General features: G+C 41.1%; 3 protein-coding genes across 3 annotated transcripts; 1 reads left to right on the top strand and 2 right to left on the bottom strand.

Annotated features, from left to right (window-relative positions):
* Positions 1 to 6: 6 nt before the first annotated feature.
* On the bottom strand, positions 7 to 15585 carry LOC137916852 (complement C3-like; the record flags this gene model as incomplete). Its single annotated transcript, XM_068759818.1, has 23 exons — positions 15476 to 15585; positions 14941 to 15130; positions 14383 to 14548; positions 14106 to 14176; positions 13500 to 13591; positions 13258 to 13340; positions 13021 to 13108; positions 12166 to 12268; positions 11305 to 11419; positions 10629 to 10744; positions 10390 to 10533; positions 9836 to 10051; positions 9520 to 9720; positions 8883 to 9038; positions 8167 to 8296; positions 7004 to 7072; positions 6041 to 6325; positions 5120 to 5363; positions 3207 to 3295; positions 2461 to 2600; positions 1482 to 1691; positions 513 to 573; positions 7 to 73 (listed from the first exon to the last, which is right to left on the bottom strand). Coding segments are annotated over exons 1-23 (3119 nt in total), but the record flags the coding sequence as incomplete, so codon positions are not given.
* Positions 15586 to 16742: 1157 nt separating this feature from the next.
* On the bottom strand, positions 16743 to 22521 carry yju2b (YJU2 splicing factor homolog B). The gene is made up of 10 exons (XM_068759817.1): positions 22501 to 22521; positions 20760 to 20796; positions 20613 to 20666; positions 20432 to 20514; positions 19464 to 19519; positions 19317 to 19377; positions 19012 to 19154; positions 18676 to 18848; positions 18278 to 18416; positions 16743 to 17693 (listed from the first exon to the last, which is right to left on the bottom strand). The coding sequence occupies exons 2-10, from the start codon at positions 20760 to 20762 to the stop codon at positions 17257 to 17259; spliced, it is 1149 nt and encodes a 382-aa protein (XP_068615918.1). The 5' UTR covers positions 20763 to 20796; positions 22501 to 22521; the 3' UTR covers positions 16743 to 17256.
* A 90-nt stretch (positions 22522 to 22611) lies between these two features.
* LOC137916849 (transcription factor IIIA-like) lies at positions 22612 to 24726 on the top strand. The gene has a single exon (XM_068759816.1). It carries the CDS (start codon positions 22635 to 22637, stop codon positions 23709 to 23711), a length of 1077 nt encoding a protein of 358 aa, XP_068615917.1. The 5' UTR covers positions 22612 to 22634; the 3' UTR covers positions 23712 to 24726.
* The last annotated feature ends 274 nt before the right edge of the window (positions 24727 to 25000 follow it).

Genomic DNA, 25000 nt, shown 5'->3' with positions numbered 1-25000 from the left:
ATGAACGTCTCTGGCTGAGAGTTTGGCACGACTGACTTTAGTTCAACCTTGCCCATACGAATCCGTTGCTCTCCTGATGAACAGAAACACAGCCATTAATTTCTATCATGGGGGAGGCTGTTCGAGAGAAGAGGAAGTGAGCTAGAGAGGATCTGTTGAAAGATCAGCCCAGTATTTGACTAAATAAAGCAATTCATGAGAGCCTTTGGACAGTGTTCTGTCGAAAGGGCTTTTTTTAGGGTTCTTGCAACGTTAAGCAAAGTGAAAATAATTGTTTACTGTTTTCAAAGATGGTACCAGAAATGTACTTTTGCACGCAGTTCGTACTTTAGGGTTGATTAAAGCACAAAACAGTCCAATACGTGTAAAATAATAACTCAAATACACAACAAATATAACATATTTATTGCTCTATTTCCAAACCTTTGATCGCAAACAGGCGATCAGAAAATGTGGTCAGCAAAGTGAGCAAAGAGGAACATGCGGTTGAGATAATATGAACTCTTTCTCACCTCCCTCAGCGGACGGGTTCAGAACAGCACTCTGAACTGCAGTCTTCTGCACTCCATCCAGCTGTTCCAGTAAAGAGAAGAGTCACTATGTCAGCAGGTCTTTAGTCAGGTAAGTCTACATTGTTAACTTTTGCTACATTTTCTTTTTCACACTGTCTATAAAGGAAATGATTTGAAACAATAGTGTACAAAGAGCACTTTTGGCATTTCCACCAAGGGGCCCCTTCTCACCTTCCTCTTCATATTCCACACCTATATTCAGAATGTTTCACCATGAAAACATACAACTAGCAGATCAATGCATTCATAAATGGACACTAGTTCATTAAGACCCTGGACTCAAACTCAGCTGTTAGTTAACCTCTAAGCCAGCCCACAATCAGCTGATAGATCAGCTGATTCCCTTTCAATAAGCTACAGCATGTAACACACCTCCTGTCTTTGTGGTCCTGACTGAACATCATCTATATCTCTGGGTGGATGCGTCCAGGAATGGAATCACCTTTTCCCCCTCACAGATATCTATCTCTGTTTAAAGTTCAATGGAAATCTGCACTTAAATTTCTGGATTAAATTGATACACACATGCAGGGTTCGGCCTGCACTGAACAAAGTGAAAAATAAAATGCATGTAGTTAAATCATCAATCGTTTCTTGTATTGCCTGTATCTCCAAATGTCAATTCCACAGTAACCCATCAAACTGGAGAAATGGTTATAAATAATATTTAAATATATTTAATATTTATAATAGTTAAATAGTGACAAAAACTCCAGAATCAGCCCCAAACAAGCCAAAGAAATTCCTTAAACTCTATGATTGACATAATAATTGTGACATCAATTTTCAGTAGCTTACTTGTAGGCAAACAAGAAAACCTTGTGATGCAGGAGACGATGGGTTGGGGTTAGGCATCGTTCCTTCATCACATCTCCATGACAACTCGACAATGACAAAGCCATCACTCACCACCACTCGCAGAAATTTCTGGATACGGTCTCCTCCCATCATGTCTCTGGCGACCACCACCACCTCCAGTGGAAGCTTCCCCACCACAAGCGGTACGATGGTGTAAGGCACCGCGATAGAGGAGCCGACAGGCAGCGTCACTTCCTGTGTGTGTCTGTCTTTATAGGCCACGCTGCACATGTCTTTTGTCTTCATCAGCACCACCCTCACCTGAATAAAGAGAGATGATGACAGCTTGAGATCTCTTTGATCCAGTTTATTGTACTAAATTATTTTTGAGTGGAAAAAGGCTTTTAATGGCAATTGTGTTCAGTGCTAATTCGCCAAAGTAGGTTGACGATCAACACATTTGATGTCATATATGAATATCGCTACAGAACCAAACTGTTTAATCTCTGGAATAAACTGGATTATCTGCATTTAAAGTAAATATTTTCTATCTTGTGCAATCTGATTTGAGGATCTATATATCAGTAGCTTCTCCTATGTGATGAAAAGCATTTTTCCATTGTGGAAAAGTACATTTTGGGAAGTGGCTGGAAGAGACCCCTTGGTCTCAATCTATATTCTCAGCCAATCTGTTTCGGCAAAACTTTGATTCTCTGTATTCTGAATTTTTGAATTATTTTCATTGAATTTTAATCTTATCTATCGCTCTTCTATGTGAACCAGGGGGGTGCAAGCAATGTTTTATCATAAACCCTTTTGAGCTGTACTCTACAAATAAATTGTGAAATAGCATCATGTTAAAATCCTTAATATTTACATGTTACCATGACAACATCAGCATTGATCTTAAAGAATAAGTGAGTCAAGGTGAAGTGTCACAGCGGCTGGGATTTCTGAAAAATCATTGTCTTTTTTTCTTTTGATTTTATCCATTGAAATGTTATTAACCGTAAAATATAATTTTTCCTGTTTACTAATCTGAATACAAAGGAAGTGACCGAGCTGCGTAGGTTGAAGAGGACTTTCTTACATGCAGCTCCTCGAAGCCGTAGTTATGGATCACAGCTTTAATCTCAACTTGTTCATTCCTCGCCACCGAATACGGGAGCCTCAGGTCTACAAAGAAATGCTTCCATGCTCTGACATTGTACGGCTCAGCGACACAAAAACCTGCAAACATTCAAAGGCATGTTATTCACTGGTCGTTTGTACATGGGTAAATGAGTTCATGCTGTAAATCTATAGTGTTTGGTTTTATTTATTATTTGTTGTTACTTTACGTTGCATGTTGCACGATTGCACCAAGAAAGATCCCTATTTTGTGAATCTGTTCACTGACAATGGCAAATAAATCAAATCTGATGCTGATTTTAACCTGCAGATTTTTTTATGTAATTTGGTCAGCTGATTCATTTTCAGCAGATTTTGTACTTTACTAATCAAAATTACCAGATTTTCACAAAAGTATATATAAGCGGGGATTAGTGCATGAATGCTACATGTGTACACTGTGACATCTTTAATTTATTCTAGATTTATTCCATATGTTTTGGTATCAAACTTTTTTCCCTGGAAACACTTGACTACTCCAGTAAATAGGACAAATCCTAGAGGGGGAAATGTGGTGCTTGATTAAAGTTGCTATTGAGGTTGGATGTGACCATAGGAGCAATTTTCTAGATCTGAGTCCAGACCACTACGGGCCCACAAAATCTGGCACCTACTATGTCACTGGATACCTCAGCAACCGACTTGCCGTCCTCCTCCTCCTCCTACCTGTATCAGGTGATGCACTGATGGCCAGAATTCCCCACTCTGTGATGCTGTCAGGTAAGACAGCATTGTCCACATTCTTAGAAGCCAACCTGCAAATCAGATTTGTGTCTGTTATCACCAGCAAAGAGATCAAATGCCTGTCTAGTTGGTGTGTGTCTAATAGCAAGATAACCCAAGAAGTTCTGGACGAATCCTGATGACATTTCCAGGGAATGTTGGGAATCCTACCAGGAACAGTTGATTAGATTTTGGTGATGATCCACAATAGATCCTGGATCAGTCTGAAATTTTCTGTATCATTGCAGTCAATGGAGCTTCAAGATTTGTTCCTCAATATCTCGGTTGATTATTGACCAAAGCTTATGATCCAGAAGAATCCACCATTTCTGAAAGTGTGCTTTTTATGAATAACCTTTAAACTAATAATGACATCAATGTGAATCCAGTAAAGGTAGTTTATAGTATAAAAACAGGGTAGAATGTTTATTTAATAGTAATTCACTCTATAAATGAACAGAGAAAATAAAACTTCTTCATGTCTGCATTATCCTGATTTCACTGGCTAACTTGTAAAACATTAACCTGGCGATAAACAGAAATGGTAATTTGGCAATTGGGGTTTTTCCAATGCCTTTCACAGTACAAACAAGGAAATGACCAAACATGTCATCTTATATCTGTACGGGACAGAGAGCACCGGTGTGTTCATGTAATATGAAGAAACGCAGACAGAATTGTTGATTCTGAGTTATTTGTTCAGTTGAACAAACAAGACATGATGCAACCTAATGTTTCATGTTTTCTGTCCCATGGTGAAACAGAACAGTCCTTGCCTGTCAATTCCACATATTATTGCTGCTAGATTACACAAGAATAAGGCATTCATTCCTACTAAGAAGTCAATTTCTCAACTGGCCCAATAATTGAAAGAAAAATTACGCTCGACACAGCTGACGAGACGAGAAATGGCTTCACTCCTGCCATCTCTGAGACATTGGAATAATGTTGAATAAAGATTTTGATTTTGAGCGTCACATTACTGATATGCCCAGAACAAAATGAATGCAATTTTTAAAATAATACTCCACTTTAATGCTATTCTGGAAGAATGATCTAAAATGATCAATAGGATGGCTCCAGCTTGCTTGTATGGCCGAGTGTTTTGTGTTGCTAATGCTTCTTATTTATGTTGCTTATGATGTGTCTCCATTTCTATTTCTGATTTATATGTGCGTACGCAAGAAAAAAAAATCACAGCTTTTACTTGTAATAAAATGTGGTATATTAATAAAATTGTCGTTACTGCATAGCAGAGACTTCAAAATCGCAAAAATGTCTTCCGGTTTAATAGTTAGTTCCTTCCTTCCTTCCTTCTTTCCTTCCTGATGATGATGATGAATATATTTATTAGATAGAATGTAAGCGCAGTACAAGTACAGTCAAACAATAGTATGTATTACAGTACAAATACAGTCAAACACCCTGTCTAAGAGGAGCATTTCAAAAAAGCCCTTGCGGTCTTGTTTCCGTTGAAAGTCCTTAGTACATAAATCATCAACATTTAACAATACCAATAAAAAATTAAAATAAATTACTCAATTGATAAATAAAAAGACACATATTATGTGGGGGAATAATATATGCCTTCCTTCCATCCATCCACTTTCTTCTAAATGAGATGACCTGAATCTCATCTACAGCCGCTTTATCCGCATTGCGGCTCGCGTGTTGCTGGAGCCTATCCCAGCGGACTACGGGCGCGACGCGAGGCAAACCCTGGATGTGTCGTCATCACATCATGGGGTAGTTATATACATATTATGTTTTTATTGCTAAATCTCTGAGTCATATTTACAGGACGTTCCCTTCGAGATGAATCATGGATATCCAATATTTATTAAAGTCTCACTCACCCGTCTCTGTCTGCCTGAGTGGGAAGATCAATGTCTGTCCACAGCCAAGACTCGAAGAACTTTTTTCGCAGATATATTTGATTCTCATCCTGGTACTCCCACTCTTCTTCCTCTTCCTCCTCTTCCTCCACTTCATTGTTTGCAGCTACTGCAAGTATTTGACTACTCTCTTCCCGTGGTTCTACTCTCACAACCTTTGCGATGCTCTGCAGTTTAGGTATAATTTGTCCATATGCACGTACCCCTGTGTGAAAACATTTTAATATGGTTAGCAGGTATTAGATAGATAGATAGATAGATAGATAGAACATGTAAAAATGTTAATGGTGTAAATGAAGCTCATTGCTCTGCCTGTGAGATGCAGCTAATGTATTAGCAGGACCAAATCAACATCTGTTTTAACGCGCGAGTTGGAAAGGAGGTTTGATTCATCCATGTCCTTCTTCTGAATGGAGTCCCTTTGTTTTTCATCAAAGATTATCCACACAACAGATGATCTATTATAACATGCTCCAATGAGATAATTCTGTGCACGAGCACGACGTGACTCCTGCCCATCCCCACGTTTGCATTTCTAGGACACAAGTGAGGGCTAATGTTTGTCCATGCCAAAACAACACAACACTAGATACAGGAAAGAATTTGTGATTAACTTTGCTCCTCGTTTTTTTCTTTCTGGTTCTAGATCTCCAGAATGTGTTACTGAGGTAGAAATGTGCCTCAAATTACATTTTCTTCTGACTTGTTCACGTGAAAAACATTTTAGCGTTACAGTGGAAAATATAGATCCCTGCAGGAAAAGGCTCTCCAGTGTGCTCTCTTCCTTCCGTTCTTTGTGTTTAATGCTAAAACACCAAAACCTCACAAAACCTCGGACAACAGCTTCAGAATGCTGGCATCTAAAAACAAACATATTATTACCGAATGTCCGTGCAGACACATCCATCTGTCGATTAGGTTGGATTGGAAACGAGGGCCTGGGTCGGGCGGTGGTGGTTGGGGTTGTTGTTGTGGGTGGCAGGGTGGTGGGTATCTCAGTGTCAAACTCTTGGTCCCTGTAGGAGGAGCAGCAATGCCGGAAGGCCCGGATGCACTCCCAGCCCTCTGTGATGTAGAACGAGCGCCTCGTACAGGAGTACGGCATTGGGATGTCTCTGAGGCCATCCTTACAGCAGCGATGCTGGAGCTTCTCCTTATAATAACTCTCTTTAGGAGTAGGAGGAAAGACAGGGAACCAGTGGAACGAGCTGATATAATATCAATAATCATCAATACCGGACAAATCGAGCGAATCGAGTGTGCGGCAGTTTCTGCCGTTTCACCCACGATGTCTACCGAGCGGAAGTTGACTCATGACAAACCCGACAAAACCCTCTGAAACAATTGCTGTCGTAAGTCAACGACCCGACCCCCCCCCCACCCACCCCGTAATGGATAAAGTCAACCTGCAGCCTGACTGATAATGGCTCACTTTTTGCAAACAATGTGGTGCAGATAAGCGCTCATGAGGGGTTGGGACAGCGTGCATACGATCCATAAACCGTGTATTCATATGCCTTTTTTAAAAAATATATATTTCTTAATATTATAGTTTACCATTTCTATTAATGCACTATGTGCATACTGTAAATTTCATATTGCTGTGTCTTGCTGAGTGGATCAAACAGCTCTCTCCTCTCCTCTTTCCCCAGATCTGCTTCACATTGCTGCATGTCTAACTCAGATTGTGTAACTTCTTCTGAAACAAGCAGGAGAACTTCACTTAGTAGCTCGACAATTCAAGTGAAAAATAAAGAACTGGGAGAACAAATAGTGAAAGACGAGCACAAGAAGGATATCAAATGTGCATGCTCTCCAGCCTCATGTTCCTGTCACAGCACTCACCCAGCCGGGTTCGACGCTGCAGCCGTTCGGCAGAGCGCTTCTTTCTGGCGCTGCTTGGACACTGCAGGTCTGAGGAGAGGAGCGAATGAAAGCACCGCTAACAATTTACAACCACAAAAAAAACACATTGAGCTTTAGTGCACGTAAAGTCTGGCACGTACTTTGGCCAGGTTTTGTTTGGCATTATATTTGATAATTATCTAAAGGAGGACCAGGTGCATGTTTGTTTCTGACAACCAAATGCAGCTCACACTAATGTGGTAACGGACTGTTAATGTCTTTTAGCGGCATAAAGTACTCTTTGCTGTGTGACAGTACGGATACTTACAACAACATTTTAAATACTACATGGAGATGTTTTGGTATTTTTTGTGTCATCCACAAAACCAGTAAGAAAATAAGTCTGGGAGGTTTTTCTTTGGACTCAAGTCTATCGTGCTATTTTTCAATACCCACCCACTTTTATTTTCTCTGCCAATGAGGTTACTGCATCGGTTCGGTTTGTGGATTGAATGGAAAAGACTTCGATATTGTCAGAACATTTCATTAAAAGGATGAGATAGGTGGAAGGAAAGAAAGTTTTGGAAGTGGATTTGGAAAATAAGTAATATTTTCCACTTTATCACACGTGAATTTTGCTCACATTTTTTTTACTTCATTGTTCATCTTTAACTACAAGAACCATGACTGTCAGTGAGAGGCACTGAGAGAGGAAACCATCCAGCAGAACAAGTTGTCAGTCTATATGCTCTCATGGCTAAATAATATAAATAATATAACAATATGTAATTTTTGAGTAGAAGGGAAAAATTGAACGTGTGTGTGTGTGTGCGGGGGGTGTTGGGGGGGGGCTGTGGCAATCTCTAAATGCACTTGCCAAAAGAAGGAAGATGATAAATAACAGTTTGCAATTACAGCAATCATTTGACCAACTCCTAAATCACCAACACCTCCAGACAGACTTTGCATTTCTTTATCCATTAATACAGAACCATTTCCCCCCATTTTAATAAATCAACCAACGTATCACAGGAAGGAATAATGAAGCCAACATCCATAGCACAGGAAGTAATCTTGTAGATGGAGTAATTCCATTCAAAGGACTACAATACTGCTTGATTTTACGATACTCGAGCAATATCACCAATGCTGCTCATAGCTACCATTTCTGGTGGTGGAAGTCATCCCACCACTGGAAGTGTAGAGCAATCCTGCATCTGTGAGCACTGATAAAGCGTCTTTGCCTCCACCTCGAGTGCAACCGAGGTCGCCGTGCTCCACCACATCCCAAATCTGAGGAGAAACATCCCAGTGAGGATAAGGTTCACATTACAAACTAGAAATGCACTCGGAGAGCGCAGACCTCCGCCAAGCACCTCAGCCCCCCTATAATAATAGGGGAAATAATGGCCCTACATTTATTACCTCCGCCAAGGAGGTTTATTTGTCTGTTTGCCTCTGTTAGCAACATAACTCAGGAAATTTACAGACGGATCTTGAGGACATTTTCAGGAAATGTTGTGAATGTTACCAGGAACAGATGATTGAATTCAGTGGTATGGTTGAGGTCCCCACCCTACATGACCGGGTCAAATTCCATAAATATTGGTCAATAATCAACCGAGGTATTGAGGAAGACATTTTGAAGCTCCATTGACTGTAATGTTAACAAAAATTCAAAGTGATCCAGAATCCAGGATCTCTTCTGGATCATCACCAAAATGTAATCATCTGTTCCTGGTAACATTCCCAACATTTCTTGAATATTGAATTTGAATTTGATCTTGAATTGAACTGGAAAAAAACAATTACTTCTGGACAGCAATTAACAAGATGTTTTAACATTCCCAACATTCCCAACACTCCCAGAAACACCCACCTTCCCCTGGGTAAGCCTGTCCTTCTTGAGTAAATACACAGCGTTGTCCACCGCCACCAGGCTGACCTTTGCTCCTGGATCACCTCTGACCTGAAACAAAATGCTCTTCCCTGGTGTAAAGTCTCGATATCTGCCGTCCACTGGTCCCACAGTGAGCTGTAAGAAAGAATGAGGAAAAGCTCATCGCGACAACAACAATCAAGCCACCATATTTATCCACATTCAAAATGAAGAGGCAAACCTCAATGATTGCCATCTGGGATCAAGTGGGAATGGCATACAAGTCTTACAAAGCCAAATCTCTTCCAGTATTTTCTAACTTCCAATTACAGACAATATCTCCGTCACTCAGGCAAAAATCTTTGGTCATTTGTGAAAACATTAGCCTTTAACATTGTTTCCGATGGAAATCATCTTCCTTTAATTGGATTCGTACTAAAAACATTGTGCCATGACATTGTTTTTGACTCAAAACATGAATTTGTAGAAGAGGTCACAGTCATAATCTGCAGCAGTCGTCAAAAGGCTACAGAGCAGCTGTAATTTCTAGTGAATGTTACTCAAACAAGACAAGTATCGTATTTGTTGGGGACTATTTTCAGACATGGGTTAATGCATCTTTGATGTTCCAGCTCACCTGTCCAGGACAGGAATCTACTACATCCACCCAGATGGCGTCGGACACTAGCTCATCACCTCTTTGCCAGGGAATAGCGTAGAAGGCCACAAAGCGGAAAGATGGCAACATCTCCGGGGTGACCGTCAGTCCGATACTGGTGAGTACCTGATTCGTCACATCCACACGATGAGCTTTGATGATTCTACCTTTGCTAAGTACCTGAAACAGTGTTGCGGGAGAAATTCCTGGTCAGTACAGCCCTTTTGCAATTTGATGATGAGCTGCTTGCTGTTTATTCTACTTTGAGTATTGGAAATGCATGTACATATCTTACCAGGTACGTGATATGTTTGATTAGTACTCTGTGTGACTGTTCAGTAGTACTTATGGTCAACTTCAGGGATAGTGTGTCCCCTACAGACACTCTGTTGGTCCCTGTAGAGATGTAGAGGTAGTTCCGGCGCAGGTTGCTGTAGGGGCGATGCATCTGAACAATGATTTGGTGTTTGGCTTGCTGCTCTGGCCTCAAACCAGCCTGTACAGTCTCAGCCTGGAAATCAGACAAGTTGTCAGTTAGGTGTCAAATTTATCTTCACAAGTTACTGATTTAGATGAATGAATGAATGCATTTTATTTCGGTTCACTTTCAATGAGACAATTTACAATGTTTCAAAGTCTTTGTAACCCTGATGAACAGAAAGGGGGTAGATTGAAGCACATGCTTATCTGGAACCTACCATTTTTCTTACAATAACATCCAAAAAAACATTTTATTTTTTTTCCCTTTTCCTCCTCAATAGATTGTCAATAGACAATCAATTTTTATAGCAATCTAATTCTTGAGGAGATTACTGTATATATAGTATAGCTTTTAGCAGTGATACTAACTGTGATGATTTGTGTGCGTCGATTAGGCGGCATGTTGACGCTGACTCGGCTGGTGCCTGAGAGGACGATCAGGGGTGCTTCCAGGAGATTCACCTTCACCTGGACGTTACGGGCTGGGGAGCCGTCATGGTGGGTCACATGGATCTGGACGGATTGGGTAAAAAGACTTTACTCTCTAAACAAAGGAAATAAAAAATATATATTGCATATCGATCATAGCCACAAAGGATGATATTTACTGTGAAATCAAAGGGCAGGTTTGGCTTAAAATATTTCGATATGTCTTTGAAGGATATTTCATATGGAGACAAGACAATTGTAATGCCACTCTTCTCTGCTTCAACCAAGTCACTGCCTGCATATGAGAGAAACAGATCATGAGAAGAATGTTCATTCAAAGAAATTCTTTTTGAAACCACACATGAAACAAAAAATATTTTATGAGTTATTGAGTGAAAAATGCACTTTTTCCAATTACAAAACATCCGTGTTGGCCTTTCAAACTCAGTAAATTTGAACTGGTGTAACGTCAACTAAAGCCACATTACCCACTTGATTTGATAAATAACAACAGTATTCAGACAGTCACACAAATAAAAATGGTATTAAGAGTGTCCGCAAACGTTTGGTTCTGCTATGTTGGGAATATTCAGTTAATATTCCAGTAAAGATGCTTGAACTTTTTAATTCTTGCCTCCGTCTCTGCATTCTGGGGTCCACCAGCTCCATTATTTCAGCCCGTAATGCAAACGGCAACAGAAACTGAGCCTTAGCAGGTACAATTGCATTACGCAATATGTTACACAACCCTCATCACGTGTAAATGCTTCCAACATCGTCTGGGCACAAGACAGGCACCAATGTTTGATGGATTATTATTGTTTTTTCATGTACTCACTGGCGTGATGTTCTTACCCGACTTGGTCAGAACAGAAGCCTTGACATACAGAGAGTTGCCAACCAAAGACCTGATATTAGGGTAAGCGCTCTTCAGTTCCTCCATACTCAGCCTGGCAACTCCTCCATCCAGCTGGAAGAGAGCGATAGCAGACGGAGTGATTCTAAAAGCAAATGACACTGACTAAAAATTATTTTGTAATCTACTTTGTCACAGTTGCAACTTCTTTAGAAAAGTAGGCCGAGCATGCATCATTCTGTTTAATTCTTAGTTCAAAGTCCGCCAACAAGCTTTCAGGCTGGTATTGATCAGCAGGGTTTACTCAGTGGACAAACTGATATTGACACACTGAAATAAAAGCCAGATGTAATTCCTGAAAAAGTCTGGGAGAAGAGGTTAGATGCTCTAGAAATTCGGAGCAGGTGATTACAAAACTACTCAAAATATGCAGGATTCACATGATGGTTTACTTTGCTGTTTTGGGGTTGATAAGGACCCAAAATCACCAAAATAGTGTAGAAACATGGGAAAAGTGAGTTTTTCATAATATGTCTCCTTTAAGAATGATACATTTATTTTTGATTGTTTCCCCCTACCAAAATTAATAAACACTTAATTTCAGTTTTCAACATTGACTCCAGCAAATATAAACCCAAAGATTCTCATTTAGAATCGAATTAGCATTGCCCACACTGGCATTGCTGAAAGATAAACTAAGGTCCATGGAATAACATTTTTCTGTAAAAAAAAAAAAAAAAAAAAGAACTCTGTAAAGACAACAAAATAGTGTGATGTTGTTTACAAATGGTGGCATGAAACTTTGATGACATAAATCAGAGAAAACAGCCAGTGAATTTTGGGATGGAGCAGCAACTCACGTCTGACACCTGCTTCACTAACGGCAACCTGATCATCTCTTGGTTTATCTTCACACCGAACACCACATAGGCTGTGCCCTGGACTGGCTCACCATACAGGTACCTGAACACAAATGCAACACGCTATTAGACATCCTTATAAACATGTTGTTCATGTGCATGTCTATGTTGTTCGAGTATAATCAAATGCCCGGATGTGGCCAACGTGTGTTTGTTCTACCTCTCCATGTGCATGTGTTAAAATGGAAACCACAAAAACATATTATGAAAAACTCACTTTTCCCACTTTTGTTTCGACACTACTAATTTGGTGGGTTTAGGTCATTATCAACCCAAAAAACAGCAAAATAAACCATCCAGTCAATCCTGCGTAGTTTGTGTAGTTCTGTAATCAAGACTTACTGTGACGTCACAGTACGAAAACGTGCACAAGATGTGTGTGCACATGCATGCACATTCATCGCATGCATGCCATGAACTTAGTTTCGTTTTCGTTTTCAGAGATTTTTCTGACAGAGCTATTTGAGACAGAAAAGAGGGACGCTGTCCTGCAGCATCTGTTTGCTACTTTGACCAAAGACTGTCACAGATATTTCATACAAGTATCTGGGAACTGAGTAAACTTGTGGGAAAAAAGGGTATAATATGGGACGTACACATATTCTCATTTCATCATGGGGAAATGTACTTCACTTTTCTAGTCTGACTGAATACTCATGCTGCTACACTATAGCTGCATTCACCCTTTCACACAAACATCCAGGGCTGGGGATTGAACTACCAAACATCAGAGCACAGCAGCCCTAAACCATGACACACACCCTGCACGAGTGTGTGCGACTGTGTTTGACAAACCTCGCTGAGATGTCCACCAGCAATTCGGCATCATCCAAGTCGAGAAAGGGCTTCTTGGGTGTCAAGGTGACATTGAAGGCAGGAAGCACTGAAAGTTAACACATCATTAAATGGACGTACATTTATATTCAACCGTTGGAGAGACTTCAAACTGCAACAGAGTAGAAAGGAATGCGATGCCAAAAGCAAGAACATGCCCTTACCGAACGAGAAAGTGCTCCGTTTCACTCCACCTACCATATTTCTTCACCTCAAACTTAGAGGTGAACTTATTCTGCTGCCAGTGATCAAACTTTGCAATCACTGTCCACGGTCCTTCACTAGCACAGACACACATCACAGACAGTGCTTTAACAGAGCAATGTTGGGATTCAGGGGTTTTCGTTTTGGAAAATCCAAACTTTTCCTATTTATTGCATATTTCGATGAGTCGTCATTAGTTAATTTAGCTCCTTGGGAAGATGAGTCAAACGTCTTACTTGACAATTTCAGAGAGAGGAAAAATGCCTGCAAGGATGCCGTTAACAGCTCTGGTGATGGGAATCTGTTTGACCACGACGTTATCTGGATTCTAAAGCACACACAAGAGCGTTCAAGAAAATAGGACCCATGATTTAATAGAATAAAAGAGAAATATTAGCAAAGTTATTCTGATGAAAACAATTGTCAGTTTTGTTTTCGGACTGTGATCGCTCATTTTTGTGCTCCTGGTGGTTTACATCTAAACATTTAACTCTTTGAGTGCCATTCACTTCTAAAGACGTTTTTTTCTAACCCAAACATTGACTGCCAACTCTAACATTGAAATCTGCCTGTTTTCAATGGCCAATAACTCTGGAACACACTTTTCTTTTCCCTGATGAAAGAAGAGATTTTACTCTTTCATTTGGTAGCTTCGGTGTTTGCAGAGTCATAGTAAAGAATATTCTGTGGTGCTTGGAACATCGGGGGAAATGCATACAGCTGAGCTGAAAATGGGTGGGTGGCACTCAATGAGTTAAATTTAGTCCTGACATAAATTATTAGTTTATTACCAGTAATATCTGTAATGGAATAAAACGTGAAAAGATCATTAATTTGTTTACCTTAATATCTATTGTGATGGAGCTGTCAAACGCCTTGAAGGATGGCGAGGAGACGAATGCTCTGAACCTAACTGAAGGCAAACAGAAGAAAGCCTCAGAAAAGGTTTTCCTGATATAGCTGTAACAACTACAACAACAACAACAATCTTATTACATTTACATTTAATGCTTCTATATTTTGAATGGTCAATCCTAAAGGAAACTTCACAATTATGTTGAATCAGCGTTTTAGCTCTAATTCTTTTCCTAATTGGCTTCTTGTGTTTGTGTCTCTCACCAGTGTCTCCGGGGTTGTAGATGGGCTTATCTGTCTGGATGAAGATGTATCCAGATTGAAAGGACACCATGACAACTCTCTCCTCAGTGTACAAGTTCTCAAAATTCACCCTCAGATGCACAAACTTATTCTTCTTCTCGTCGCGATTCAAGCGCTCTGAAGGAAGCTAGGATCAAACGAGATTCGGATATAAGACGGCGTTTAGATGCCCCCAGTGCATAAAGCAAGTATGTCCATGAAGACATAGGTTGGTGAGGAAGAACTTGACTGGCTTGCAAACTAGAAGGGGCACCTGATTAAATGTTTACTTACTTATATATATGCTACCCTGTCATGTTCTCAATAACCTGTGGCAGATGCCAAGTTGCTTTTTTCACCCCCACATACCGCCGGCTCATATTTTAAGAAACTGGTTGCCAGCATCAAATTTGTTAACAAAAATCTATTAAGTCCATGAGCTGAAACATTACATTGTCTTTGACAAAATAGTTTGCCAAAAAGAACTCTGCACATTCTAACTTGTTTTTGGAGCCTATTGTGCATCTCAAGTCAAATCACCTGTATAGTCTTCATGGTCTGGAATCCATTGGCAGGGCTGAGTGTGACAGAGTCTTGAAGGAGTACGGTGGGCGCCCGGAAGTCCTGGATGGAGATGGAGACCGTGATCGGCCTGGACAGTCCATCCGCTTGCAGGTAGATGTTTTCCTGGCTGTCTGTCCTCAGCAGGTCGGGAGCCAGCATGACGAACCTGCAGCAAAGGCACAAGAATGCTAACTCCATTAGAGCAATATACCTACTACTGCTACTAGTACTGCAACAGTCAGCATAATAATACAGTATCTTTAATTTTGAGTAAACACTTAATGCTAAAACTGTAATGATATGCAGGCGATCGTCAAATTGGAAATTAATTCATTTTCATTTATTAAATACGTGTGAGTTTATTAGTCAGACCAAATCATATTAGATGGTTTTAATGTACCGTATCTCTGTGTGTCCGATTACGTTCACATTACTAGCGTCAATACTTAAGGGCAACAACAAACATCCTAAATAGCAATATTACTGGGAAAAAGAGAGAACAAACAAATACCTGCTCTTGGAGCTAATAGGAAACTGTCCATTGGCATAGTAGAGAAGCACGAGGGATAAAATGTGAAGCGTCCACTGACCCATGCTGACTGAATGGAAGCCTCGGACTGTGACCACTGGAGATTAGGACTCTACATCATCCCCCCCCCCCTTTATTGCATCACACAGGAAGAGTAGTGATGGTCTCTGATCAATAACTATGACAGAACTAAATAAAAATAAGATAAAGCACAAAAACAGAAATAAGAGGAACGCACACTCACATACTGTATCTCACGCATGTACAATATACAGTAATACCTTGACAGACGAGTATAACTTGTTCCAGCACCGAGTTCGTAACTCAAATCATTTGTGTTGCAATTAAATGTTTCCCATTTAAGATAACTGAAAACAATTTAATCCGTTCTGGTTGTCTTAAACACTCAAATCAATGCTAATAACAATGGAAAACACACATTCTAATTCCAATATAGATACACCCACACGATATAATAAATTATATACAGTATTACTGTCATATAAAATGTGTTTTTATTCTGAGATTAACTTCGAGACAGACGGTAGCACTAACAGCGATGAGCAGTGCCAGGAGGAGGGAGGGGGGGGGGGGGGGTTGGACAATACATACAGACCTTTATACCATAATTATACAGTAATTACATAAACTTAGACATAATAGTTGTGCCTTTGTAAGGCTTTGTGTTCTTGGCAGCATCCTTCTGTTTGAGGATTCTACATACAGTATGGATTGATGGATTGATTGATCAGATGGTACTCTGCTGGTACTGGCGAGCCAAATCACTAACGCGGACACCACGGTCGGGTTGATCGATAACTTCATGTTTCTTCTCCATCGTCATCATTCGTCTTTTCTTGTCACTGCCATCCTCACCACTCGCTTTCTTTGGACCATCACTTATAAGGAATCTACTACTGTACTTTGGGCTTGTCCCCTTTGGGATCCCCACAGCAAATCAATTCTCATTCTCCATCACTCTGCACTGTTGACCCGAGGTACCTGAAGTCCTCTACCTTCTTCACATCTATTCCTTATAGCGCCAACATCTGGCAGAGCAGTTTGATACAGAAATGACAGACGCTGTCCTGCAGCATCCGTTTGTTATTTTGACCAAAGACTGGCACAGATATTTCCGGTAAGTGTTTGGGAACTGCGTTAACTTGTGGAAAAAGGATATAATATGGTACCTTTAAATGGAAAGAAATAACAACAATATTTAAATCTTGGTTTCTTTTACATCATTTAACATTGGGGGAGAAAATTATATATACATGTATATATATATATATATATATAAAGAGGATGTGCCAATAGGTTTTTCAGTTCCATGCAACCTGTTTTGAACATAAACAGGTTGTGTGATGTGATCAACCTCACATAAAAAAGGTCGATCCCTCAATTTATTCCATAATAGTTTTATTGATACCAGTCTGAGACTAATATTTGTGTCATTTTATGGTGCAACAGGGTGGGAAGGTTCATGAGTTTGGGTATTAAAAAAAGTGATGACTGTATTATGCTTTTGTGGATTACTTGATGTGTAATAAATATACTTGTAGCACGCCATTGTTTTCCCAAGTTACCTTTAATTAGAGTTCCATGCTATACTCTGCGATGAACGTAAGAGCAACAATGCCAGTCGTGCAGTAGTCTCTCAGTAATATGCAGCCACTACGTTAAAGGTAGCTGCAGCTGGCAGCCTTTGTCTTTGCTGCATAAATAAAAGCATGAATAATCCCATTTTAAATGATCGCTGAGCCTCACTGGTCTGAATCAGAGTCACTGTAATCTGCCACAAGCGATGCGACGGCTCCGAAACTTCTGTCTTCCTGTATCTGGTTGAGAAAGCCGTTAGTCTCTGTTACTTCCCGTCTCACTGCTGTTGGTGATATGCTTGGGAATCCCTCCATTTGTCTTGACTTCCTGATGTCTCCATCACATGTGTTGATTCCAGGGAGTGACTGTCTACGAGTGATGGTTGAGCAAGGTTCCATTTTGGTTCCGGTTCCCCCTGTGACTTTGAGGATCTGGGGGCTGCACAATGAGCCCAGGGCTCTGGCCGCCGCTGCTTCCTTCCCTTGCAGGCTGAGCTTATGAAGCAGACTTCCAGTAGTGCTTCCAGGTGCAGCCGATGTGGTGCTGAACCACGAACGTGAGGCGATCTCTTTCCGCTTGGTGTTCCGCTTCTCTTCATAGGCTGATTGTAGAGGAAAAGAAGTCTTAATTTTTATTTTCAAACATTGCTTTGTTGATATATTTTCAAGAATACTTAATTTAGGAATTATCACTCTTTTACAATGGAAAATTATATTTTTTCAAATAATTTAACATAAAAGTTCAACAATCAAATAAAGAAATGTAGGACTTTTGACAAGATAAGGTTTTTTCTAAGCAATGAAAAATGTAGGCAGTGACCAGTGGGCCAAACTGGCATTGCTGTTAAACACTGTGATGATTAGAAATCACCAGATGATTTATAACTCCAGAACATTTTGAAGCAGCTTGAACACTTTTAAATGAAGACATCTGCCATGTCTAAGAAATAATGACACTTAAAAAAAAGCCCTTTCAAACCAGAGTCACATCAGTCCAAATAAATTATGCTTTGACAAGCGAGCGAGCGCATTGAGGGTGCGACAGTTTCTGCGTTCTCACTCACAACAGATAGGCTTCAGGGTCGAATGTGTTCAGTTGCGTTAATCTTTCTGAAAAGTTGGTTCATAGATCTGGAGAAAGTTATTTAATGTGTGCATGTGTGCAGAGTCTTTATCTGATTATTACAGTCAGGTGTCTGGAAGGTAAGGAGTGCTGCCAGTCTCTTGTCTTCTTCCTTCTCTGGCAGTAATGGGATGGACAGATTGGTCCTCATCCTCACTGCATTATCCTTCTCCTCCTGCTCCTCCTGAACTTTCTTCTCTGTCTACAACGTGAATCAAAAGAGTTCAATTCAAATGCGTCCTGAAGTTCTTCTTCTTCTTTTCATCATGTGTGACGTTGTCTTTGTGCCATTTTCAATTACATGACATTTCAATGATTTGCTAATCATATATTTACATTTTACCCAGCGATAAAACTTTTTATCAACTGTATTCCTCCTTTAAAAATCCTAATATGTGGTAACTGGTAGCTTACAATGCTATATTTTAAACAGCTACCAGCTAAACTATTGACGATCGTACCCGAAACGTCCTGCGGAGGGAGCTGTTGAGCTGGAAGTCGTCCTTCCATCCAGACTGGTATTCTTGGAGCTCATTCAGAGACGGCAGAGCTTTCCTAAGCTTCTCCTTGTCCTTCCCGCTGTGGTCAAGTTTGAACATGGCATCCATCTCCAACTTCTCCTTCTCTGCCCGCTCTGTAAAGCAAGATAGAGAGATTGATAAGGGACAGAAAACAATCACACAAAACGAAAGACAGTTGGCCAAAAAAAAAAATGACATAAAGATACCAGCATCATTAAATCTACACAAAAACAAAGACATTAAAGCTGAGTAGACATGAATCTTTTGCTAACTTACCTGTGGTGAGGATTTGTTCATTTTCAGCCATGTCCCATCGTTCCTCCTTCCTGTTTGCTCCACTTACTATCACATAGTCGCAGGTCGATGGATCTGTCTGCATCTCAATATAGTTGATACATAGATGGCACTTCATCCGAAATCTGAATGAGAAGTTAAAAAAAAAAAAATGGACTTAAATACCGGTACCGAGTTTTAATAACTCATAGAGAGGTTCGTCTTCTGCTTATGGACCTTCCGTGAAGTGCACCCCACAACCTGGTGTGAGAGGTCACCGAGACTTGACCCCGTCTGTCGGTGTTTACCTGTATATTGCCGTGGTGTAGTAGTTCCCCACTTTCTTTTTCTCAGCATTGTAACGGACCCCTGTAGGAGCAGAATAAGCTCTTCAGGAAAATGAAACGACGCTGTTTGAGCCCGACTCAATAAATGATGGTGTTCTTCAGACGTACCCATCCCAATATGATTTTTGCAGCCGTCACACCAGATGTTGTATGGCATCTCAAACCTGAACAGGTGAAATCAGTGACATACACTTAGATTGGAGATCGATGACTATCAAAACAAGATGCAGCAATACCTCGACCTGTACGAGTTTAATTCGTTCCTGGACCGAGCTCATAACTCAAATTGCTCGTGTAAAATCTATTTTTCCATATAAAATAACAGAAAAGAAATTACATGTTTGCGGCCGTCTAAAAACACCCAAATCAATGCTAATAATGGGAAAAGGGTTTTTAGTTGCTGTATAGACACTCACACACACACAGAATGATATAATAAATCATACACAGTACAGTATTACTGTAATATAAACTGTGGTTTTATTATGAGTTTTACCTTCGAGACAGACGACAGTGCTAACAGCGGTGTGCAGTGCACAGGGGGAAGGAGGGATTTAGAGTTGGACGGTACGTCGACAATTTATATTGCACTGTAGTTGTACCTTACACGTACACTTAGATAAACTTAGACATGATAGTAATCCTTTGGAAGGCTTTGTGTTCTTGATAACATTCTTCTGTTTGAGGATTGTACATATCGTTGATGTACTCCACTCATACTGGCATGCCAAATCACTAACGGCGGATAATTTCATGCTTCATCTCCTTCATCATGCGTTATTTCTCCTCACTCCAATCCTTACCGCTCGCTTTCTTTGGATCATCACTTATTATAAAGAATATTCACAAACACAGTGAAAATCACTGAACGGCCATCTAGCGTCAGCATCTGGAGGCGTGTTCGCACGCTCATATCTCAAATTTATGCCTCATCTCAAAGAGAAATATTGACAGCAGGCTGGTTCGTATCAAAGAACTATCATATATAAAAGCGCTCGCAAGTCGAGGTAATACTGTATTTATCATTTCCATTTTCCAGCAAATATTAGTACATCGTTTCTGAATTGTGTTCTCACCTGATAATGAGAATGCCCTGGGACAGCTTCCTGGCTCTCTCCCGCAGGGCATGGGTTTTATGGTATCCATTAAGGGATCCATGCTAAAGACAACAAACAATGGAAATGGACATTTTTAGCGATGCAAAAAAACGACGAACACCAAAGTCTTTCACAAAGTGGTCTATGAGCTCATACACACCTTGGCTGGATCAAAATCCGGAGGGTAGTATTTGTTTGTTCCTTTTCGTTCACCCTGTCATGAAAACAGTTCAATAGTGCAAATTAAGTAAACAAAATATATCCTGGTCATCATATGCATCTTGAAACAAAGTCACTCGTTGCTTACCATGGTGAAGACTGGCTCTCCACAGCAGTAATAAGTTCTAAGATTAAAAAAAAAAAACAGGTTGCATGTAATAAGTTGTCATAATATCAATAATAATAGGTTACATCTTAAGATCCACCTGTCTGTGCAATGCAAAACAGTAAAACAGTTCCCCAAACAGTTAAATCTTTGAAACAGTTCCAGCAGAAACTAAATACTCTAAGCTCTTACTTTAGTGATGTTATTTAGTTTGATCAAAGCTAATTTAATGAAGAATGTGTTTGTGTTAACAGATTTTTATATTGGTGAACATTGTAAAAAAAAAAAAGGTCATTCATTCTTTTCATTTTCTTAAATGCTTCATCTGAAATCCCGGTCGTGGAATGTACTGGAGTCTATCCCAGCAGTCTACGGGTGAGAGGCGGGGTCCGCCCTGGACAAGCTGCCAGTTCATCGCAGGGCCGCACACAGACAATCACACAGACAGACAATTTAGCGTAACCTAAGTCGGATGTTACTGGTGGTGGAAGGAAGCCGGAGAACCCAGAGAAAACCCATCTAGACACGGGGAGAACGTGCAAACTCCTTACAGAAAGGCCCCAAGTTGGATTTGAACCAGTGACCTTCTTTCTGTGAGGCAACGGTGCTACCCACTGCGCCACTTGAAAAATAATTTTGGATGTTCGTCGTTTTTGGAGAGAATAGAAATAGATTGTAAATACACCTATTTTAACAAGTGTTTAACAAAAATATACAATTTAGGTGAATTGATTATTTCAAATTGTCCGTAGTGTATTGTGGCCCCACAATGCGCTGGCGACGCGTCCGAGGTGTACCCTGCCTCTCGCCCATAGCAAGCTGGGATCGGCTCCAGCAACTCCCGTGACCCACAAAGAAGAAAAGCTGCTGTTTCATCTACAAGACAATGGATGGCTCAAGTTGGTCTTTTTCAATCCCCACTGCTTATTAGACATTTTAATAATGATCTGAAATCATGAGAATAATGTGATTGTGTGAGATTTTGTATTAATCATTTCAGGCATCTATTCATGCCTCGGCTTCTTTCACATACTGATGATCATTGAGCCACTCGTTGTCATTGCCAGTAATTAAACCGCAACACTTGAACGAATTGGCCATTAATAGTATTTACAACATCCACATGTGTTAAATCTTATAACGCGCATCACAACACGTAAGAGTAGAGATACAAATAACTCCTCACGCAAATAGATTAGTTACAGCAACAGTGGAAAAGTTCACATCATTAAACGATGACAATAAAAATTTGTGTTTTTGGCGTCCGCCAGCAAGAATCCCTAAATAGCTCCGACATCATTTAATTCACTCCTACTTGAAGTCTGAAAAACGATGCAGTCATTTTACGAAAGCTACAAAAACATTAGCATCGTGAGCTACAGCAGCTTTCTAAGGCTGAACAGCCAACGGTAGCATTATTACTCACACTTATGAGTCCGATATACGTGAACGGAAAACACGTGCATTTTAGAAACAAATCAATTTAAACTTTGTCAGATTTTTGTACTTATTATTTTTCCATCGTTAAGCCCCATCAAAGCTAAAATAAGCTAACAATAACTAGCGGTAGCTAAACTATCTTATTACGCATATAACGTTTGCGTAAATATAAGCACTTTGTAGTGAAATTACGACTCAAAGTGCAACCTGTGTTTTAAATCTCTTGTTCAACATGAAACATTCTTACTATATTTTATTTTTCATGAACAAATAAAATACTTACAGATGTTTTTGCTCGCTGACGATCAACAACACCGGAGGGGCCGATGGGTAATCAAGACGTCACTTCCAAACGACGGAAGTGACGTCTTGACGCAGGCGTCGAGGAGAGAGACGGACAGCCGGTCTACGGTAGAAATGGCGCATAAAACGGAATCGTACAAGCGCTACGTTTGCTCGTTCCCCAGCTGCCCCGCGGCGTACAACAAACAGTGGAAGCTGGACGCGCACCTGTGTAAACACACCGGAGTAAAGCCGTTCGCGTGTGACCGCCGTGCGTGTGGCAAGTCGTTCACGAGCTCCTACCACTTGGCGCGACACGATCTCACCCACCGCGGCGAGAAGCCTTTCCAATGCGCCGAGGACGGCTGCGAGGAGACTTTCACCACGAACGCAAACCGGACCAGGCACGTCAGAAATGTTCACGCGCAACAGCACAAGAGGTATCTCTGCAAATTCGAGGGCTGCGGCCTCGAGTTCAGGAAGAACAAACAGCTCAAGTCCCACGTGTGCGAGCAGCACAGCCAGCTGCCCCCCTACCTGTGCGCGTATGAAGGGTGCCAAATGCGCTTCGCTTTCCCCAGCAGGTTAAACCGGCACCAGAAGGTGCACAGAGGGTATCCGTGCACGGAGGAAGGCTGCGGCTTCACCGGAAAGACCTGGACGGAGTATCTGAAGCACCGGAAGGAGCGGCACGCTCGGCTGCTGAAGTGCGATCGGTGCGAGAAGGTGTTTCGGGACGCGTGGTTCCTGCAGCAGCACCAGCGCGTCCACTCGGAGGTGCGCCTGGTCCTCCATTGCCCCAGAGACGGCTGCAGCAGGTCGTTCACCACGGCGTTCAACCTGGAGAGCCACGTCAGCTCCTTCCACGAGGGGCTGCGGCCCTTCGCCTGCACCCGAGCGGGCTGCGGGAAGAGCTTCTCCATGAAGAAGAGCCTTCAGCGCCACGGCGTCGTTCATGACCCGGGGAGGAAGCGCCTGGCGAAGTCTCAACCGAAAAGGTCCATCGCTTCCAAGTTAAGTGGATACGAAGGAGGGAAGGAAGCGGCGTGTCGAACGCAGAGGCGGGCCGGAGGTCTCGGCGTCCCCGTGCGTGCCGATCCACCTGGTCCCGTCGAGTTGGTGTCCCTCCTGCAGGACACGTCCTTGCTGTGCGGCCCTGCTGGAGAGACACGTGGACTCGCTGATGTCTTGGCTGCACCTTTGACGATGTAAAGTCATCTTACGAAATGTTCTCTCGCGTCAGGACTTCATCGTCATTTGGGATGTATTGCGTTTCTGACTTTGCACGTTGGGCCATCCGGTGTCGTGTACATTTAGTCCAACGTTACTAGGATATGGTCTGATCACGTTTTGGACGCTGGCCGTTTGGTTGTTAGCTAGATGACTGAACTTCCTGATGAGATGGGAATGAAACTCTGATAAAGTGAGCCCAGCTAATAAAGATTTTGACCCAGAACAGCTGGAACGTTTCAATCTGTGTTTTAGGGTATTTGTGGAATTTCTGGGCTTTCTAACCCTTTGTGCTATTCTTGAAAATTTTATTTGATAAATACATATTATAATTTAAAAAGGGTCCCGATTAGTTGATGCCGTGGCACCAGCTAGTCTTCCTGGGGTACATAAAGTATAAAGACAGCCTGTGATTAAATGAAGCATGTATACGTCTTGTTAAATATTGCGTTCCTGACTATTTAGGGAAAGTATAGCACTTGAGGCTTATGCACAAATTCAGAAACCCAAGGTGTGACATGAATGCGGATCCGTGAAGCTGCTTCTGTCACTGCCTTGAATATTTTCATGCTTGGCTGTAATGAAAACCTGCAGATTGTTTTAGAATGATGACACACAATTTCAGCTCTAACTGACACATTTACAGCTTCAACCGAAGCCGCTCCGCACAAGTTTGAGATTCCGAGGTTAAATCCTCTCTGAACATTCCCAGTTGAAGGAAGGCTGCTCCCGACATTCCTGCCCCTTTCAGCTCAGACAAGCCCTACATGGACTGACGGGCCTGACCGGCTGTCCCAGAAATGCTCTGCAGACCTCATCACTCATGAGTTTTACATGTAATGTCCGGAAGTCATTTTCCTCTTTCGACAGTCAAACCAAATGCCGTGTTTCTACATTTCACACATGAAACCTGACGCGATCGTGTGGAATTTGGATGCCCCAGCTTGTAGTATTACAGTAACAGTACGATCGCTGTGTATTTGTCACGTTTCACATAAAAGGGATCATTGAATAAAATGATATTTACACACCAACCAACCAATTCTAGTATTCAACAGTTTTTGCACGATTTATCCTCTGTGTGTGTATTTCCTCATTATTTAATCTCAAAATATCAGTTTTGGCATCGACTCGTTACATAAAGTAAAGTATGGAGTCAGACTGCCTTTGAACAGAGCAAAATGAATGTTTAGTTCTATGACAGCTAAAATTAAATATGCACACATGATCTAGAAATTTAAGAACCTCGATATGAAACATTGATTCTATTT

Source organism: Brachionichthys hirsutus, unplaced genomic scaffold, assembly GCF_040956055.1.
Source record: "Brachionichthys hirsutus isolate HB-005 unplaced genomic scaffold, CSIRO-AGI_Bhir_v1 contig_223, whole genome shotgun sequence".
In the NCBI taxonomy this organism is placed as follows: Eukaryota; Metazoa; Chordata; class Actinopteri; order Lophiiformes; family Brachionichthyidae; genus Brachionichthys; species Brachionichthys hirsutus.
Note: the sequence above shows the minus strand (reverse complement) of the source record. Positions and strands in the feature narration are given on the sequence as shown.

Bases quoted from the DNA above. Each gene is read 5' to 3' on its own strand.
- yju2b (XM_068759817.1), bottom strand. The intron at 20,515-20,612 runs GTGTGTATGAGC...TGTTGTCTTTAG, and splicing joins CGGATTTTGATCCAGCCAAG to CATGGATCCCTTAATGGATA. The intron at 19,520-20,431 runs GTGAGAACACAA...TCACCTGTTCAG, and splicing joins CAGGGCATTCTCATTATCAG to GTTTGAGATGCCATACAACA.
- LOC137916849 (XM_068759816.1), top strand. From the start codon at position 22,635: ATGGCGCATAAAACGGAATCGTACAAGCGCTACGTTTGCTCGTTCCCC.